This window comes from Cyprinodon variegatus, unplaced genomic scaffold (genome assembly GCF_000732505.1).
Source record: "Cyprinodon variegatus isolate N-32 unplaced genomic scaffold, C_variegatus-1.0 Scaffold27, whole genome shotgun sequence".
In the NCBI taxonomy this organism is placed as follows: domain Eukaryota; kingdom Metazoa; phylum Chordata; class Actinopteri; order Cyprinodontiformes; family Cyprinodontidae; genus Cyprinodon; species Cyprinodon variegatus.
In genome coordinates this window covers 1,922,259-1,942,195 of record NW_015150480.1, presented here as the reverse complement: position 1 = coordinate 1,942,195, position 19,937 = coordinate 1,922,259, and the positions used below count along the sequence as shown (strand labels likewise).

Here is a 19,937-nt window from a genome sequence, read left to right as displayed (position 1 = left end):
CTGCAGAACCTCTTTCACCCTACTTTACCAAATCCAGTCACTGATTGGTTAGGGTGATGCAAATTGACAGAAAGGTTCAGGTTTTTCGTCTCCAACAAAATTCACTTTATGTCCATCGCTGGTTTCATTCCGTCCTCACCCTGCTCTATTTACCCTAACCTAGCCACTTTGCTCCTAAACGTGGGATAACATGTAGTGCTGAAACAATTAATAGGATTAATGGATTTATTTTTTAAACAATCGTCAACTAGCTCATCAAACGATTAATCGTTAACTAGAGTACAGAGACTCTAAAATATGCTTTTAGCTGACAGAGCAACCCACTTAGAGCAATAATTATACCAACATTTTTAAATAATATATCAATATTTTGCATTTAAGCTGAAAAAAATTTCCATCTGCCAATATGCTCTATCCAGAACTCTTTAAAACTCCTTAAATTTTTACTTACACTTAGTTTAATTCTGTTAAATATCTTCTTGACAGAACCTTTTACTATCCGATTATTAATTAGTTAATTGACAAAATAATCGACAGATCAATCATTTAGTAAAATAATTGTTAGTTGCAGCCCTAATAGAATATAAATCATTTGCTCCAGTTGCATTGAAGGCTGATTTATATTTAGAAACCAGGTTGTCTGCGTCGCAGTGAACGCAAATGTGTTCCCGCCCCTTCCGCAGACTAGTGAAGTTGGACCAGCTAGAAGAGCGAGGTGCACGAGAACGCTGGGACCCTTTTTCCACCTGGATCCCCACTCTTTTTCGCCCTCATGTCCCTCCGTTGTTGCACATATTTGCCCCTTTCGTTTTCTTTACCGCCTCGGCTGTATCTAGACCCACAGCTAGTTCGTGATTGTCCCTCTTGTGTTGCAATAACATATCGCAGACCACGCTTCAAAATTGGGCATAAATCAAAAATATCTGCGACAAGCTCACTGCGACACGCTGCTGCGGGAGGATAACCAGCCCTTAACCCCTTGAACTTATCTAAAACTTTTCTGATCATACCAAAGACGCAAAGTGCTTTTAGACTACCAGCCCCAATCACAATGCTAAAACAGTCTTACAAACATATGCAACATCGGGGGGAATTGAGGGGACACCAGCAATGCAATCATGCTCTACTTGTAGATTGTCTATCTCATAAAATACCATTGAAAATTGTCACAGAAGGTCTGAACTATCCCCAAAATGATTCCACCACCAGTTCTCTTAAAGGATGCCAAGATATTGTTTAATAGTCACTGTTATCTCCAGGACACTGTCTTCATTTCTAGTTTGGTTGATTCATCAGCTCAACTTTCTGTTCAGCAATGAGCCTAAAAACAAAACTCATCTACCGGAGCATGTTGCTTAATCAAGCAGAGAAACCTGTGCTGGTTGGAAACCTGGAATATAGCAAACACTTGACTGTGACTTTATGTCTGTGTGTGTTTGTGTGTCTGTGTGTGCCCTCTGAGCAGAGACAAAAGCGTATCAGTTACTTAGACAGTCGGCCATGCAGAAAAGACCGACGAGTTCTGAAGAGGAGGAGGAAAGCAGCCTTTCAGGTGAGCGACCTGAACATGACCATTTAAAATCTTTGTCTTTTGTTTACTTTTTGTGCGTACAAGGGAGCCCAAGGCTAGATTTGGGATTCTGCATCAGTATTACTGTTAGCGTAGATGGTAAAGTAGCCTGTGATGAGATCAATGAACAATCAAATGGTTTTATCTGGGGCTGTTTGCTCTTTTAAGGAATAAATCATGGCCATGAAGAGGACCTGGGGAGGGCCAAACGCTCCTCACATCAAGACCCTTACCCTCGGTAAGAACATTGTTGTTATTCAACGGGCCACAGGAAATGGGCCACCAGACACCAAAGTGGTTGATGTACATTTGCATGGCGGCCCTCATAATTCCCTGTTCATTTCCATAAGATCAAGGGGGCGCCACCCATTAACTCGCTTACAAAGACAAAAGGCCCCTAAAGCCCCTCTTACTCACTGTTAGCAGGGTTCAACCAGGTTTTCAGGATTCAAAAGCAAATCAGGTGCCACAAAAAATTAAATTGGAGCTACAATCCTACTGTTTTCAGGCTTGTCGTCAGAATGCAAACAGATCATGTCAAGAAGAGAATCGACGAAAACTGTGTCAGAAGAAGGGGACTCGAGAGTCGATAAGGACAAATGTCCTCTCATCCGTCACCCTCCAAACATTATTTACCGTCTAATGATAACTAGCTCGCCGTAAGCTCACACCGTCTCTGTTACATTTGAATATCAACACAACTTCATCAAATCTGCAATCGCGTTTTTGGTCCTCAGAGCGCCTCTTCACCGCAGACCCATTTGGGCTTCAGTAATGGCTGGATAAACGTTATGAGGAATAATCTTCTCTGATTTCATATGATTACTGGGCAACACGCTGACACGAAGGCTGAAGTCTGTATCTCCCTGGCAAACAGGCGCTCCAGTCTGCCTATTAGTCCATGGAAGGGCCTAATGGCCTGGCTCTATTGTGGTCCTCCTCACTCCTGCCCCTGCCAGCACCACTGACCAACGTATTTAATAAACATGAGCCAATTTTGGGCAAAAAAAAAAGCCCCTCTCAGGTGGTGTCTGTCTCACAGTCAGGGACGTGCATGTGGAATCCATAAAGTGTGTGATTAAACAAAATTTTCAGGGCAAAATGTAGACATCCAGAATGCAATGATGAAATACAAAGTGTATGTATGAATAAAAAAGGACAAATGGGTAGTTAGGCATGCCTGATACTGTAATCTCCTCTCAGTAAGGAAAGAGGCATCCTAATCTTCTTTTTGTCGTAGCACAGATATCTCTAATTTTTCCACTGTACTCTGATTTAAGCGTCCCCCTTACCACGGCTAATTTTGCAGTTTATTGCTCCCACAAGTGGTCTGGAAGCCCGCCACTTCAACAGAAGCACAACACTGCAGCTTTTCTCCTTCCCCCCGTCTTTCTTGCGCCTTCTTCATCCCTCTTCGCCTTTTCCTCTGTCATCCCATGTTTTCTTCCCCCTCCTCTCCATCCCTCTTGTTAATTATTTGCTTTATTTTGTCAGTGAGCTGATGAGTGACTTCAAAAGGAGGACGGAGCTGGACTCGAAAAATACAAAAATGGCTCTGTCTCTGTTGTCTTAGACAATAATTATGATTTGCCTGTTAAGCCTGGGACTACAGCAGAGGGATTGTAGTTTAAAGCAGAGGCTTTGGTACAAAAATGCATTTATAGCCCTTTGTGAAGCTCCTCATTATGTGTGGGCTCGATTCATTAAGTAATTGGTTTGCAGTTGTTTACATGAGTATTAAGGCCTTCTATTCAGGGCCTTTGAGAGATACATTGTGCAAATGTTGCATGTTATGAATGCAGAATGAGAGGCGGGGGGCCAGTGCTATTGGCCAAACACTGCTCCCAGCTGAAAAGCGAGAGAAAAGCTCTGGGCGCTGCTTTGCATAGTAATGACTCGGCCTTAATAAGCTTTACAGATTAAATACATGCAGTCTATACAAGATGCAAGGAGATACTCTTAACACATTTATATGTGCTCATTTCTCTATTATGGAGTTGGAGAGATTTGGACTCTTTCATATTCTTTTTTTTCTCTCTTCATTGCTCTCTCCCACACAGCGTTTTTCAGTCTGATACTTTTATGGACTTTTCTGTTTATTGTGTTATAACTTGCAGGGAAGCGACTGATCTGCAACAGTTATTACGGATTTTTTCCCCCCACTTTCTAAATCTTTTGCAGTCAAATCACTTTGTGGTTGAGTGGGGCTGAAAAGAATAATGCACGAAGGAGTGAGTCTTAATAAGCAGCTGCACTCCATGTAAAGACCACTTGTTCGCCTTTGTATGCCGGTGCATGCCGCTGCTTCCTCTCGTGCAAAAGAATAATCTTGCCTTTTTCTTCTCCGGGTATTTTTAGATACCACTCCCTTCTTATTTTTCAGTGCAGGTTTTAAACTTACCATTTTAACCCACCTACCCTTTTTCACCCTAAAAATAAAATCCCCAACACACGAGCAGCAACAGACAAAACAAAACGGCAGCTGCAGACGGGATAATAAGTGCCGTGCCTAGAGCCTGCTTGACAAAAACCTTGACTCAACCATTAGTGGTTTACAGCTTTGGTTTGGAAAACAGGATGTGCTCAAGCATTCGACCTCAAATAACTATGTGTCAAAATCAGAAGCACTATCTGTCTCCCTTTAGACCACTCCCCTCTGTCTCATATGAGGTGGGGACTGTCGGTGCAGCACAGGCGACTCACGTAAAAGACAGATGGAGGGATGGGGGAAAACAGGAGCTGGAAGAGGGGAGGGAAAAAGGAAGACGTATAAAAACAGGAACATGAGTGGAGATGAAGTGCCAGTGGTTTTTATGCAATAAAATCCAACAGTGAGTTTAGTTAATCAAAAAAAAAAGGAGAAAAGCTGCAGAACATCAGAGAGATTATGTTCCTGGTTTTGTTTTGTTTTTTGTCTTTTCTCAGAATGTTTTCATGGAGGGCAAACTTTGCTAAACCTTTTTTTTTTATTATTTAAGCAGTGTAGGATTTATTCCCTTTCAGCTCTGGTGATTAAAACAACACCAGTCCTATAGAGGTACCAGTTTTGATACATTAATGCACACAATCTTGTAAAATAGTGTTTTTTTGTTTTGTTTATCAACTTTATTAATCAGAACTGCTGCACCATGTTTTGTTCTTGAAAAGTAAAATCAGCAGGTCAGACCTTAAATAGCAGGCAGCCCCATAGTCGGTCCTCTAGGGCTGCTGTCCTGCAGGTTTTGGAGGTTTCTCTGCTACAGCACAGCTGATTCTGATGATTGCAATTCAGCAAAGGCCTGTTAATCAACTATAAATGTAAATCAGCGGTGCTGGAGCAGGGAAACCTCTAAAACCTGCAGGACAGCGGCCCTCGAGGACCGACTTTGGGGATGCCTGTTAAATAGAATTGGTATCGGTCAAGCCTGATCAGTGCATCTCTTCCAGTCCATTAACCTTTATTCTCTTCAAAGACTTTAAAAATAAGACAGCATTTAGATAATCTGACCAGTGGAGGTCACTGTTCTAAGCCTTCCTTTTGAGATTCACTAAACATCTTAAAAGATTGTTAAATATAATATTTATTTTTGATACTTTTTGTGTTTGAATATAGCAAAATATTTATTTATTTTTTCATATAAGTGTATCTGTTAAACCACATATCATGATAAATGAGACTAAGAATGATAAACAATAAGAATAAAAACTGGGAAAAGAGGGCTTGGTGTAATAGTCTTTTTGTAGAGTGTAGCCCCAGAAACAGCCAATGAATGTTTGCCAGGCGTTGTCAGGGATATAAAGCAAAAGAAGCACCATGAATGCTTTGCCTGTCATTCAGCCTTTACACCGACCTTCTCTACTAGACTGCCACCAGTCAGTGGGAGAGGGAGTTGTGTTCAAATACCTCTCTGTTTGAGCTGCAGTTCTTGCTCGCTGCCAGCAGAGAGCACTCACACGTTGGAGAGCACCCACTCATGCTGCACTCACAGGTGCCTCTTACTGTTTGCCCCTACTGAGGGGCTACATCCTGCTACCATTCAGGTCTGTTAGAGCACATCTAAACGGAGCCTAAACAATGTTTTTGCAGGGTCATAGCTGGGATGGGAGTAGGAGTTGATGGGAATGATGAGGTGATGGGTCTCCCTTTACCTTTAGACAAGCAGCTGCAAGCAAAAGTGCTATTGTGCTATTAGCATTTGTGCGTGGGTGGCAGGAGCTTTAAAAATCTAGGATAAATAAAAGCAGGTTGTAGCTGCCGGCAAGGCAGTACTTAATGCTTTGTAAGCATTAATTCCCCTGATAGTCTTACGATGTTCTAATGAGACTCCAGGAAAGACACAGAACTGCACTTTTCTGACTCTTTGACTTTAATTTTATATCTTAGAAATGTGCTCAATTTGCATTTTGGCTGTCTCTCAAATTTAAATTAAGTTCAGAGTGATTTTAGCTTCTGTAAACATCTGCATCATATTCTTAAATCAGTATTGCTTCCTTTGCAAATGTTTCTTGTATATAAAATAGGTGGTAAGTGTTATTTTTGTTATTCTAGATTAGACCTAGACTCAACTTTATTTATCCCTTGGAATTACTTCTTCAGGGAAATTCTGGTTCCAGTAGCTTATATAGAGTACACAGAGTTAAAGCAAGATGCCATTAAATAAAATGATACAACAGTATTTAAAAAGAGTGTATATAGTACAAAAAAGCATTAAAAAAAACTTGTAAATGTCCTGGAATATGTTTCCCTTACATATAAAAATATCTGCACAGTAGGGAGCTAAGAGAAGACTACGCAGTAGTTAACTTGGGTTTATTGCACTTGAACTGCAGAGATTTAATGACCGTATAAATAGGTAAAAATTATACAGACTACACAGATATTATTACATTTCTAAACGAATATCAATATTTGTAAATTTATGAAATCATTAACTATCATCATTTAACTAACATTTAACTATCATTTAACTATGATGTTATTAGTGAACTTTTACCGTTTTTACTCTTTAATGACTATAATGTAAATCTTTCTTGTCTGGTATAAGACAACCTTTGGTAAGTATAAGCTTACTCTTATACTGACTTAATAAATGACACAATTGAATCTTCTGCTGCTAAAACAGATTTTTTGTTAATGTTGATACAAATGCTTATGGAAAAACTGCTGCTGATAGAAGCCATAGTTATCTTCAGTACTTATTACACTGTATCTTAAGGCTTTTTTTTGCCATTTTTCTCTTTAAAGAGTAACACGGTCACAACAAGTGGGGTAATTATTCGGGTTCTCTGCTGTGGTAGTCAGCCTACAATTAGGACAATAGTGTGCAACAATGTGTGAGTGTGTTGCATTACTATTTGCTTAATAAAGGCTAGAAAAACTCTGGTCACTCTGACACATTACCTTTCTTTAAAAGGACTTAAATGTTTTGGAATGGTTTGACTGATGATTTATAAGAAGTGTTGCACAGATGCCATTTTTTGCGCCGATACTGATACCCTATACCTGTCTGTACAGTATTAGCTGATACTGATGCCATACCGATACCACTTTTTTAAAATTGATATGTGTGTGTACAGTATATATGAAAACAGGATACTTCTTGGATGTAAAATAATTGCCATCATGGCTGTCAAGCTGCTGCCTACCTTTGTAAAGCAGGAAAAAAAATACAAAGTGAATCCAGTAGAACTTTTTATTGCCTATCTGGAATGGGTGATAATAGTTGAATAAACTTTTGGCTCTCAAAGTGGTATCTGTGCCCTATTTGTTGGTAATCGCTGATACTGATACCACCATTTTAGTGTTAGATCGGGGCCCCGCCTGATACTGGTATCGTATGGGTGCAACACTATTTACAAGCAGCTTTTAAAAACATTGGTATACTTTACACTGGTTGCTGGTGTTCAACATCAACATTGTGAGGTCAAAATGAAAGCTCAGAATATTTCACTCAAGGTAATGAAGAACATATGTGTTGAATCTGTTCTGCTTTAAAGGTTATTGGGATCTCAGATGGAAAAAGTAAAATCAGCAAAGCAAAAATATGAAACAACTGCAAAGCCCAATTTAAGGGAATAGATGCAACAGTACTGGGTAACGTACATAGCAACAACTATGTTTTGCATCCTTTCATAATATTCGCCTTCGTCTCCCTGGGCTGTGAAAGACATATTCAGATCATTGCCTCATTTAAGGGAAATTGAAAATGAACTACTATGAATACCTACTGAATTTTCAGATCTGTAAGGTCACATCCCTGCAGGGTTCATTTTGGTAATGGCTCTGTCTTGAAATCAGTGCTGAAGGGGAACTGTTGATAGACCATTTTCATTCTGTGGGGGGAAGTTGGAGCAAAGAAATGCTCAATTTGCACTGTGCAACAGCTATTACTGTGACAGTGGACGTAATTTCCCAGATTATTGCTTTGTTTTTGCTGCAGCGTGTTCTGCTACAGAGCCTCTGTCACCATTTTTAGATATATTATGCTTTACCCTGAATACTGAAGACTTTGTTAACAATACTAAATTTTAGATCTTAAAATTATTAATTTTTCTCCTATCCAACATGCCATTAGGATGGTAGAATAATTGCTGGATAATAATGGACCATCGCCCCTCTCCCACCTGTTGCTACACTTATTCCTACCATTGGCTATTTTGAAATATTTCAAGTTTTAAAAAATGTATCTAATAGTTATGATGTATAAATTAAATTGATGTTATCTACCAAATATAATAGTATAGCAGACAACCTTCTTGCATCTTTGAGTCTCCATTTTACGTTGTTGTGTATGCACACTTTTAATGTTTATGCATCCAGTGAGCTTTGGTTGCAGCCATTCATTGTTGCTCCCCTGCTTCTCACCGTATGCATTGAAAATGGCTTAGAGTCACAAAAAGTAAGCTGTCTTACAACTTTATAAGAAAAAGAGGAAGAATTGAAACAAAACAAATAAGACAAGTTTATTTGCAAGATTTTTTCACACAGAAGCAGGACAGCTCGTTTACAGTTATGTAAAAAGTGACGGGTATTTCTTACGTTCATTTCTGGAAAAATCATTCCCTATACTTTTACTACCAAATGTTGATATGATCATTGTTCCAGATAAAGATTTTTAAGCTACAAGTAACATATCTGAGGCTCCGTTAATTTCAAATTGGCCAACCAAACACATAGGCTGGCTGATTAGCCTTTAATATCAGGTAATTACACTTTTGTTCCTCCACTAATAGCCCTACAGCATATATTTACAATACTCAAATTTTACGAAAGTTAGTAGTTTTTTGTTATATTTCTGTGCTTAACTCTATGCTTTAAATAAACAATAACTAAATGTTAATGACAATTGCCTTAAATGTTGATGAGTATATTATTTCAGAAACGGCAGTATTTTCTGCCTTTAGGTTTTTTTTTATTAAATCAAATAGGCGTTATCATACACTTGAGTTTTCGATTTTTGTGTAAATATCATTTTGTATTTAGGTTATTTTGCAAGAATACCATACCTAACCTTTCCTTATAGTCGCCAAGAATGAACAAATTTGTTCAGTCAGCAAAAAAAATAAAGAGAGAATATAAATTTGACACTGTAGCATACACACTTTAGTCACATTAGCGAAGAAGCTGTTTGATTTTTTTAGGAGGATAAGTTATTGTACTTGAGCACCTCGGCCTTTACCATTTATACGTCGGTTTGTTCTTCTGTATCGCTTCAGATTCTACTAGCAAATTAACACAACTGCTGCAGCAATGAACCATTAATATTGTAAATCAATCTCTTGCTAATCTATCCAAGTTTCACCTAGCTTAAAATATTATAAGTTTGAATAAGAACCTGTCCTGATGCAGCTGACATTGCAGATCTCACACACTTGTTCCCAATAAATATACATTATACAGAACTGCCCCTCATTAAAGAGCAGGCTAAACTCTATGTGTGACAAAATCCTTTCTTTTTTAGCCCATACAGTATTATTTTGCAATATACCATTATAAAATAGTAAGAAGGGCAGAAGGTTAAGATTTCAGTTTTCAGAACTTTCACACTAATGCTAATGGTGATTATCTATTCCTTTACTTTCTGTTTTTAAATAGAGGTTCAGTATTTTTTTTTTTTTGAACAGATGTATCAATAATCAACCTCTTAGGAATCATTTCTCTTATATAAATTGACAGGTTATATTGTAATGATTATTAAGGTTCTTTGTATAATGTTCCTTACAGAAAAAAAAATCCTGCTTTCAGTTTGAAAAAGCGGGGGGGATGTAATCTTTTTCTCTCCTTCCCTCTCGAGTGTTGTAAAGCTGCAACTTATATTTTTAAACAGGAGCAACTGGAACAGAGCCAAAGTAATTTGCTCCCCACGCTCATACAGTGACATGTGCCAAGATTTAGCTGAGGAGATGAGGGCGATTGAGAGGATGACAATCAAAGAGGTCATGGGTTTCTAGTGAGGCAGATGGAAGACATCGGAACACAGCTGTTTTTTGTGGTGTAAAACACTGCATTATTTCTCCTTCCAAGAAAAGCTTCGACATGTCTAAAACAGATGATGGAAAAGCTACATGGATATGTATGCTAACCTGGGAGATGATGGGATATACTGTGGGGTTTTGAATAGGCTCTGTCATGATGTAAATTAAAGAGGACGCCTTTAAAAGTGGAGGGGGGGTGGCCTTATTGCATATGCATCGGAGTAGATCAAAGCCTTTTCGGAGGTCACACATTTACATAGTGATATCACAGGAGCTATGGGAACCTGGCAACCCGGTCTATGGGCTATTTTTGAATAAAGAGGGCCTTGTGGAAGTCCTTTGCCTTTAACAAACTAACTCCTGCTTCACTCTTTGAGTGCTGCTAAACCTAATTCACTCCTATGTCACTGGATTGTGTCATTTTTATGTTACTAACTTATTTATGTCTCTTTATTTGTTAAGATTTGCTTTTTTAATAGATTGTAAAATTGTGGCAGAGGTCAGTTTACTTTAAAGAGAACTGTATTTAAAATAGGCCATTGTGGGTTTATTTTAATTGTAAGAAAGAGCTTTAAAATGGTTAATAATTTTCCAGGTCTAATAACAAACTCTATTTACAGGAAAGGAAACTCGAAGATTTATTCTGCTCTGCAAACAAAAGGTGAGTCTAAAGTAAAATATGTTAATTACACCAACCAGGGTGGCATAAAGAAATCTGCCTGTGAACATTGTGGATGTTATTTCAAAATTAGGGCTTCATGGAAACTTTCAACCGTTTGATTAAAATGTTCTGTGCTTGCAGCTGTGTCTTTTGAGGTTGAGTACAAAATAAAAAGACCTTGAAGCCAAGTCTAGGTTTCTGAAAGCTTCTTTTGAAGCCATGTACTCAACTGATAAACAACTAAAAACAACCTGTTAGATGGAAGATTCTGACTCCTTTCATTTTGGTCTTACTTCAGAAAACACGTATTACCTGTTAACACCCAGGTAAAAAAAATAAAGGTCTTTGTGTCATAACATCACCAGAAGAAGCTTCCTCGTTCTTTTAATACCTTTGTGTAAAAGTTAAACAGTTTTTATTTATTTTTTTTCAGTGATGTTACACGGAACCGCTTAGTACTCTTCTTCAAATTTGGTACTTGTGAAAGAGACCTTGCTCTAATAATGTGTTTTTTGTGTGCTTGTAAAGCTTTTTGGCAGGAATCTGATGACAGCAACTCCGAGATTGAAGCAGCCCTTCGTCCTCCAACTGGCGAAGCAAACAGCAGTGCCACTGATGACTTTTATGACTGATGTTTCTGCAATATTATATCGTTTTTAAACGTGAGACGGATGGGCTCTTAGTAATTCACCCCACTGACCATACTTTCATTGGTCTGCATTCTAAATCATATGCTTAGCATATTGTAAAAACAAATAAAGTTGACAGCTCTTACGCTGGATAAGGTATGTGAAGAGTTGTCCAACGCTCTGATGTTAACCCTGCTTCATTCTCTTTATCTGAACAACTCTCCCAGCTCATAATAACGGCTCGAAATAGATTAAACTGATCTTTTAAAGCGATTTGTTTGCACTGGGCTGAAAATCATGCATTTCGAATGCTGCAAGCATCTCCGAGTGCTCTACTTGCAACCAGCTGGAGTGTAGGGATGTGAGTCACCTGTGAAACGACAAAGCACAATGGCCACTCTGCTCGCTCCGGTGTGACCCGTGAACTCACTCAAGAGGCTTATCTCTCGGGGCACAAAGTGTTGCAGTGCTAACATACTCAGGACATTTAGAGACCCAAACAAATGCTCTGGACATTTTCTTAGGGATGCAACAGATTTGTGAGCTAAAATACAAAGATATGGTTGAAATCTCTCTATTTTAATGTGCTAATGACTTACAAGTAGCTGAAATGATGCTGATATTTCGAATTGTTCATGCACATTGGACATCCTGGGTCTATTATTAGCTGTGTGGGAGGTTACATTTCAAGGTTTACATTTATAGTTCATTATTTCCGCAGTGTAAATTTTCCAAGCTGAGATTTGGTAAAAGCCCCCTGGCACACAGTGTCAGCAGGATTCCATTAGTCAGCTTTTGGTGACTTTATACGCCTGAACCTTTCAAAGTAGGACTCCACATTCATTACCAATAATGGCTTCAGTCAGCCCTGACCCAGCACAGAAAAGGGACTGTGGCAGAGTGATTTACAGTTTGCTAAAAGGTTCCCCAACATAATATCCAGTTAAGGAGCATGTCAACAGATACTTGTGTGCGACTGATGGCTCATGGTGAAAGTGGAGTTATATTGTGCTAATGTGTGCTAACGGGAGTATTTTTCATGAAGATCTTCTCAGACTCTTTGCCACTGAGACAATTAGGAATATATTCATATCATTTCTTTCACTATTATTGAAGCATGTGCACCATTTTATCTTTGACGCTGCTCTTCTCTTATAATCTGATTTCATCAAAACAGTTAATACATTTCTTGACATCTTAAGATACAGTGCTCATTTAAACTGTTGGGGATCAAACAATAAAACATAAAATGGCATTGCTTTAAAACTAAGAAACCTGTGCACAAATTTGAATTTATTGTGAATTCAAACTCATTTAGACTGGTTTAGTTGCTAAATTTCATATATGGTAATCACAGAGCATGTGGGGCAATTTTGGTGGTATGTTTGCTTGTCTTTAACATCTGAAAGGGTAGAGCCAATTTTAAAAGGTTTCTGTCCTGGCAGGAAACTTGCATTTGACCATGGTTTATACATTTTTTACTTCAGTTGAGTTTGAGGCCATAACAGAATTTTAATGTAAAATTGTCTAAAGAAATCAAAACCAGTTTAGATGTGTATTTGAGATTATTGTCTTGTTGGAATACTTATATCCCTTTCCTACTGGCAGAAAAACCTGTTTAAACGCAGGAACAATCAGCTTTTAGTGGCAGTGGGAACGGCTAACTGACGAGTGTCTACACAGGTCAAACGACTTGGCAAGCGATCCACGTTAAAATCACCTCCTTTCTGGTTGGCATGCTGTGGGTACACCAGAGTCTGGTTGACCCTCTAAATTACGTGACACCATTTAAAGCAATGTACAGACGTCAACACACTGTGCCAGCCACGTCTTATCTAACAAGCCGAATAAACTCTGTTTACATTTGATAAACATGGAAACATTTGAAGTGGAGAAACCAGGTTGACATAAAGTTGGTGTAATGGCTCAAAACAACTGAAAATCAATGGACAAACATTTTCCCCAACTTAGGGTTGCCCCCTTATGAAAAAGTTTACCAACAATGTCGACTACTTTACTTAATCGGTCTCCGCCAAGTGATGTCAATTGTTTACCTCGGGCGCGGTACACTACGCCTTTTCCACCTAAAATGGCGTCTTAGCAACAAATGTCACGTGACTGGCAGAGACCGATTTTCCTAAATCCGCCCCTGTTTTCAGGCTTATGTTAACTGTAATGACTTATCTTGGACAGGCTGCTATGTAAACAGGCCTTTAGTCCTTCGTTTAGCTATGCTGCGGTTGTTTACACTACGCCTTTTCCACCTAAAATGGCGTCTTAGCAACAAAAGTCACGTGACTGGCGGAGACCGATTAATATGCGGCTGTGATGCAAAAATGCTCAAAAGAATACAAGATGGCCTCAGAAAGATAAAAAAAAAAATTGGCCATGCTTATTGGCCCAGTTTTACTAGTTGAATCAAAATGTATGTGTTAAGAAATTACTAAAAGTAGTTGATATATATTTTATATATATTTTGTCTGATCTTACTCCAACTTGAGAAGGAATCATTTTAGGTGTGAGGTGTAAAGAGTTTATATTTAAGTCTATATCTGAAATTTTAACTTTGTGGATTAAAGAAAATATGCATCAAGGTCAAAATAGGGCATCCAAAACCTTGGAACTATATACTGCTTTAATCGTGTGGAATCTTCCTCTTAGGAAAGACTATGATTAAGAAGCACTCTTCAAAGCCAGTGTGATACAACACTTGTGTGTATGATGAGAGTATGTTACCTGATCTGCAAGGTAAATCAATTTCTTTTTTTTTTTTTTAAAGAGAAGGGTTTCCGTAATAATTTAAAGTTTTTTATGAAAAAGAAAACATTGAAAATATTCCTTTACACAACCGTTACATACAATATGTTTATTAAAGATTATGAAATCCAGCTCTAAAACACTTTGTCTCTCATTAAGGTTCCAAAATGTCTCTGATGTGTCAATAGATTGTCTCTAGGCTCACTGATATTCTGTCTAATCTTTCTTCTTCAAACATCTTCACCTTTTTTCATCTACAAGATGACTTGTAGTAGATTGTATGTATGTATGTATGTATGTATGTATGTATATATATATATATATATATATATATAATATATATATATATATAAAGAGAGAGACAGATACTTTCTCAGGCTTTTGCCACATGACATATGACTAATATAGAATGCATTTAAATTGTGAATCTGAGCGTGATTGATTGTGTATAAAATCTGTGCATAGTATTTTTGGACAATGCTGGATGAGATCCCTATGAGCAATAAAACAGGGTGATGTTTACAATGTTCAGAAAATTGTGTAAATCAGAGTTGCTGTTAAATGTAGGACTGGAACTGTCTGATTGTGTCGTTACATTTGCTGCTGTGATGATATCTTAACAAAACCACATTGACATTTTTGATATCCTTTAACTGAAATGTAGTGCTTCTAAATATATTTTATTTTGTCATATATGTAGAGATTGGAAACCTTTCATAAAATATTACCCCTTAAATAGAGGGGTAATATGATTCTTATTGACTATAGTTGAAGAAGCCCTAAAATTCAGTTAAATTAAAACATACTTAACTGATCACAAAGGAAAATTAAATGTCAAATCCCAAGATTATTTTTGTTTACCATTTTTTTTTCTTTTGCTTGCTTGTTTGTTTTCTACTAAGTCAGATGTTTTTTTTTTCTAGTTGTAAATGATTATTTCACTTGGATATATCAGCTTCAGAATAAGTGGTACAGAAAAGAATCCTTTAACTGGAGGTGTCTTGTCTAAACTGAATGCTGGTTAAAGTTTCATGACCAACTTTTTAAGGTGTTCTGAATACATTTTTTTCTCATGGTATGAGATTTTAAGAAATCAGCACAAAGGTGGGCATAAATGTAAAGTTGAAGGAAAATGTTTTACAGATAAAAACATTAAAAGTATGTCCAGCATATTTTTGTTCCACTTTTTCTATACCTACAGCTTCAACATCTCTTTACCACTTTAACCATCTAGACAAAGAAATATTTGCCCCATTTCTTCTATTTACAGAGACCTAGCTGTTGACTGAATAGAGTGCATCAATTATGAACTTTAATTCTGTTTGGAGTTCAACTGGACTATTCTAACAGCATATTTTTTAATGTACAGTATTCCATCGCAGCCCAGGCTACACCAAATCTTCTGCAGGATTTGGTTTATATTAGAAGTACTGTGGTTAAGCTTTATCAACCTTTAAATTAGCTGACCAAATTCCCTATCTCTGCTGAAAAAAAGCCTTTCAACAGCATATTTCTTAACTTTTTGCACGAAAAATGGATAAATAATAATCTGTATTTCAGACAATCCAGTAAAATTACAAATTTATCACATGCAAACATATGTTATTAATTATATATATAATAAATTATCTGTGTAATTCAGTGCTTGAAGCAGTGAAGCTTATTTAATCATACCCCTTCCATTCCTAACACCAACAATCCTTCTGATTCCTACTTAAACTATGAGTCCATACAGTTCCAAGTCCAATGCCCTGTGACCAGAGGTGGGTAGTGTAGTCAAAAATTGTACAAGAGTAGCACTATTTCATCATATTTTTACTAAAGTAAGACTAAAAACTAGCCATCCAATAGAGTACTTAAGTAAGAGAAAAAATGTATTTGGTCCACTCAAGTACTGAGTATATCATCTTAACTTCTGATATTTAAAATTATGCAACAATGACAGACAAAAATGTAAATGTATGTGCAAATACAGGTATATTAAAGACTATAATAAAATAATTAAAACAAATTATGTAAAAGGAAAATAATAAAACCAGGCAGAAGGTACGCTTTTACAAACCAATTTTATTTTTAACATATAAGTTATGAAATCAGTATCTCCAGTGACAATATTTATTCCTTACTGTGTATAAGCATGACAACCAAATGCCAAGGCTGATTCAGGTAAGCTTGTGTACAAAAAAACTCAGATAAAATGTATTTTGTGTCTTCTTCTAGGGAACCTTTTCTTTTTTTTCCTTCTTTTTTTTAACCCTGCTATTCAATAAAGTTACAATGAATGAGGTACATAACCAAACATTTTAATCAAGTAAAAGAGGCAAGATTTTATTAAGGTAAAAGTAAAAGCCAAACATATGTTGCAGTAAAACTACTCCTAAACGTATATTTTGTCAGTTAATAGAGTTCTTTAAAATGTTGTCATGTCTGCTTGCCACTAGCTTCATCACAGAAGCTAAAATTTGTCAATTAAAGATTAATGATTTCTTAATAAGTAAATTTTAAAAATGTGGACTTTCATGTCTCGTTCTGTGGACACACACCCAAAAGGCTGTGCATTATGACAGCAGATGGAAGTTAACCCTGCATATATATGGAATAAATTCCTAGAAACTTCCATTGGAAATATAAGAATCTATTTACAATATTAAGAAATAAAATAAAAAATAAACACTATGTCACACATATTTCAGTTAAAAACTCCTAAATAACCTTTTGAATTTAACTAAAACTATGTAGCTACTATGTAGACCTAGAGGGAGAAGGCAAATTGAAATGGTTGAAAACCATTACCATCAAGCTTAGCCAAAAATATCACAGTTCATTATTGACTTTATGTTTCAGAACCAAAGTCTATCCTGAAGAATTTGGATTGAGGTCAAATTAAGTTTCAAACTATTAGTTTAGGGCAATTGGAATGTGATTAAACCAATTCACAATGCAAATCTAAGAGGTTGTTATGCATCATTTGGTAAATTATATTTATAGATTATTTGCTTTACAAAGGGCTAGGATTAGTAGATATAAGGAAACTCATTTTGAAGCGACTCTTTGGTACTATTTAACATTTAAAAAGTAATAGCCTGCAGGGAAAGACCCACAGGTGTTCTCACCCAATGTGGAACCACGGAAAAAAAAGAATGCTTCTCCTTTTGCAGTGTCCCGCAAAGCAAAGCAAATCTGCATCCTGTTTAAGGGATGTTCAATTCAGTTCATTTATATAGCACCAGTTCACATGTCATTTCAAGGCACATTACAAACACAGTACAGCCAGATTGGTTAAAAGTTTCTCTTAAGAAAAATCAGTTGATTGCTTCAAGTCATACATTTAAGTCTTAAATGCTCCTCTAGGATGAGCTTGCAGTAACAATTGCGTTTGTTGAATCCTCAGCATTCTCTCATACCAAGTATGCATACAGCGACAGTGGAGAGCAAAAACTCCCTATTAACAGGAAGAAACCTCCAGTAGAACCAGGCTTTAGAATTAATACAACGGCTATGGCACTACAATGCCATAAATTCCTATTTTTAGGTAAAAGGTTGAACAATGCTTTAAAAACATTTATTTTATGCAGAGGTTTATGTTGTATAAACATGAATCCCCTTTTTAAGCACATACATTTTTTTTGTTCTAATTTGACAAAATATTAAAAAAAAAGCTCATGAAGTATAATCACTTTCACAAATTAAATTCTGAGCCTTGCTATTTAACTATCTGGCATCATTTATTTTTTTGTTAAACCAAATACTTAAAATATTGATTTATGATATAATATTTTTTTTTATAAGAGACGCTGAATAAAACACTTAAAAAACATATTTCACTATAATTTAACTATGTTTTCTGTTGCTTTTACATATAAGGTATTCACAAATTCACTGGATGCTAAAGATTAAAGCTCATTGATAAAACATTTCTTATTTTCATGTCACTTTATAGTTCCAGTCAAAGTATTTGAGCATAACAGTATCATCTATCAACTGTCTGTTGAGTAAATATATAATGCTTTCAGTAAATGGAAGGACTCACTATTGATATAGAGAGAAGCTCTTGTGCATGTAACAGTAGTCAAGGTGATGTTGCTTCATCAGATGTACATGTCTACATAAGCAGCTTTCTGCCTGTTTGAAAATGTAGTTATATTTTAGATCTGATTTAAAAAGAAGAGCCAAACATCTAAAGCTTGCTGCCCAAGAGCAGATAGTAAATAGGAAATAATGGCTTTCTGATTTCAGTTTATTCAACCTCATTTTTCCTACAAGTGTATAGTACAAAAAAGAAGAAATACCGAGATATATTGAGATGCCCAGACGCCTGATTGCACTTGAGTTCATTATTCAACATACAACATACCTTGTGGCTGCATTATGGTGCGCCACAGTCACAGAAATTGTCTCCTGTACTCCAGATCTCCATGTTTGATTGTTGAGCAGCATTGCAAAATGGCTCTTCAGTCTGCAGCTTCCATTCTCCACACTACCCTGCTCTTACTTTGCACTGAATAATCATTTAAAGCAAGGTCATTTTGATCTTCTGCCTCAATAGACCTCAATTAAATATTCATTCATTCTGATGCGGCCTCTTCTGCTGCTTCTTTCGCATATGTGTTAAAGAGACAAAGGGTTTTTCGCGTTTGATTATACAAGGCTGGGCTTTTTTTTTCAAGAGATCAGACACAATTAATTCTAGTTAAACAATCCTTTCCTCCGATCAACTCTTTTTAGTAAAAATGTTTGCCTAAGCTATACTGATTTTTGTCCTTGAATGTTTAAAGAGAAGCAGTTTATTCAGTTTAGAAAGCCCATTTAAGCTATACATCAAAGTCTTCGCTAAACGCTTTATGCTTACACTGCTTAATTTTCTTTAACAGCTTAGTTAACATTTACAAAAGATTAAAAATGTCAATATATGCAAGATTATAACATTCATATCAATTCAGATTTTAAGATTGCAGCAATTCATAGGACATAGGAGCTCTGTTTCATATATTTTCTTAGTCTAAGAAAAGAGTCTAGGAAAGAGAAAGTTAGGCAGATGAAAGCAGAAAAAGGATCCTTTTGGAAGTTGAAGACTAACAAATATTACAGAATTTAGAATAAAGTAGAATGATGAAAAGAGGTCCCAATGTCTCCCAGAAGCCTAAGCCTATAGCAGCATAACTATAGAGAAAGTTTAGGAAAATCTGAGCCATTCTTAACTATAAGCTTTATCAAAAAGGAAAGATTTAAGCCTAATCTCAAATCTCCTGGTTCCACAGGAGAGGAGTCTGATAACTAAAAAAAAAACTGCCTTCCATTCTACTTTTAGGAATTTCAGGAACCACTAGTAAACCTGCAGATTGAGAGCAAAGTGTTAGGAACATAAGGAACAATTAGATCCCTGATATAACGTAAGGCTTAGATATTTGGAGCTTAGGGAGGAGAAGAAGTAAAAAGAAGTATTTTAAATTCTGTTCTGGACTAAAAAAGAAGCTAATGAAAGAGAGATGAAAAGGAGAACATATCGACATTTATAGAACACAACAAATTTTTTCCCCCAGCATTTTTATTGTCATTACTCTGTCATAAGTGCAGCGCAACAAAATCCACTCTCTGCATTTAACCTATCCCCTTGGGGAGCAGTGGGCTGCCCTTTGCAGCGCCTGGGGAGCTGTATGCTCTAACCACTAGGCCACCACTCCCCCAAATACAGTGTTTCTCACACAGATTTGAATCAAAATCACTAGAAATTTTTAAAGAAAGCTGTGAAAGCCTGCCACACACTCTCAAGCTGATGAGTTTATATATAGATTTGAATTAGTAATTTAATTAGCCTGACTTTTTAGTTAGCTATTTGCGGTGCACATATTTAGTTAACTTTATTTTT

General features: G+C 36.7%; 1 protein-coding gene across 1 annotated transcript in view; it reads left to right on the top strand.

Annotated features, from left to right (window-relative positions):
• The window catches only part of kiz (kizuna centrosomal protein), a 36,232-nt gene extending 22,776 nt beyond the window's left edge, over window positions 1-13,456 (top strand). The window contains 4 exon segments of the mRNA XM_015396821.1: window positions 1,466-1,552; window positions 1,739-1,808; window positions 10,645-10,685; window positions 11,214-13,456. Coding sequence (XP_015252307.1) covers window positions 1,466-1,552; window positions 1,739-1,808; window positions 10,645-10,685; window positions 11,214-11,317 — 302 coding nt within the window. The 3' untranslated portion in view covers window positions 11,318-13,456.
• Window positions 13,457-19,937: the final 6,481 nt, after the last annotated feature.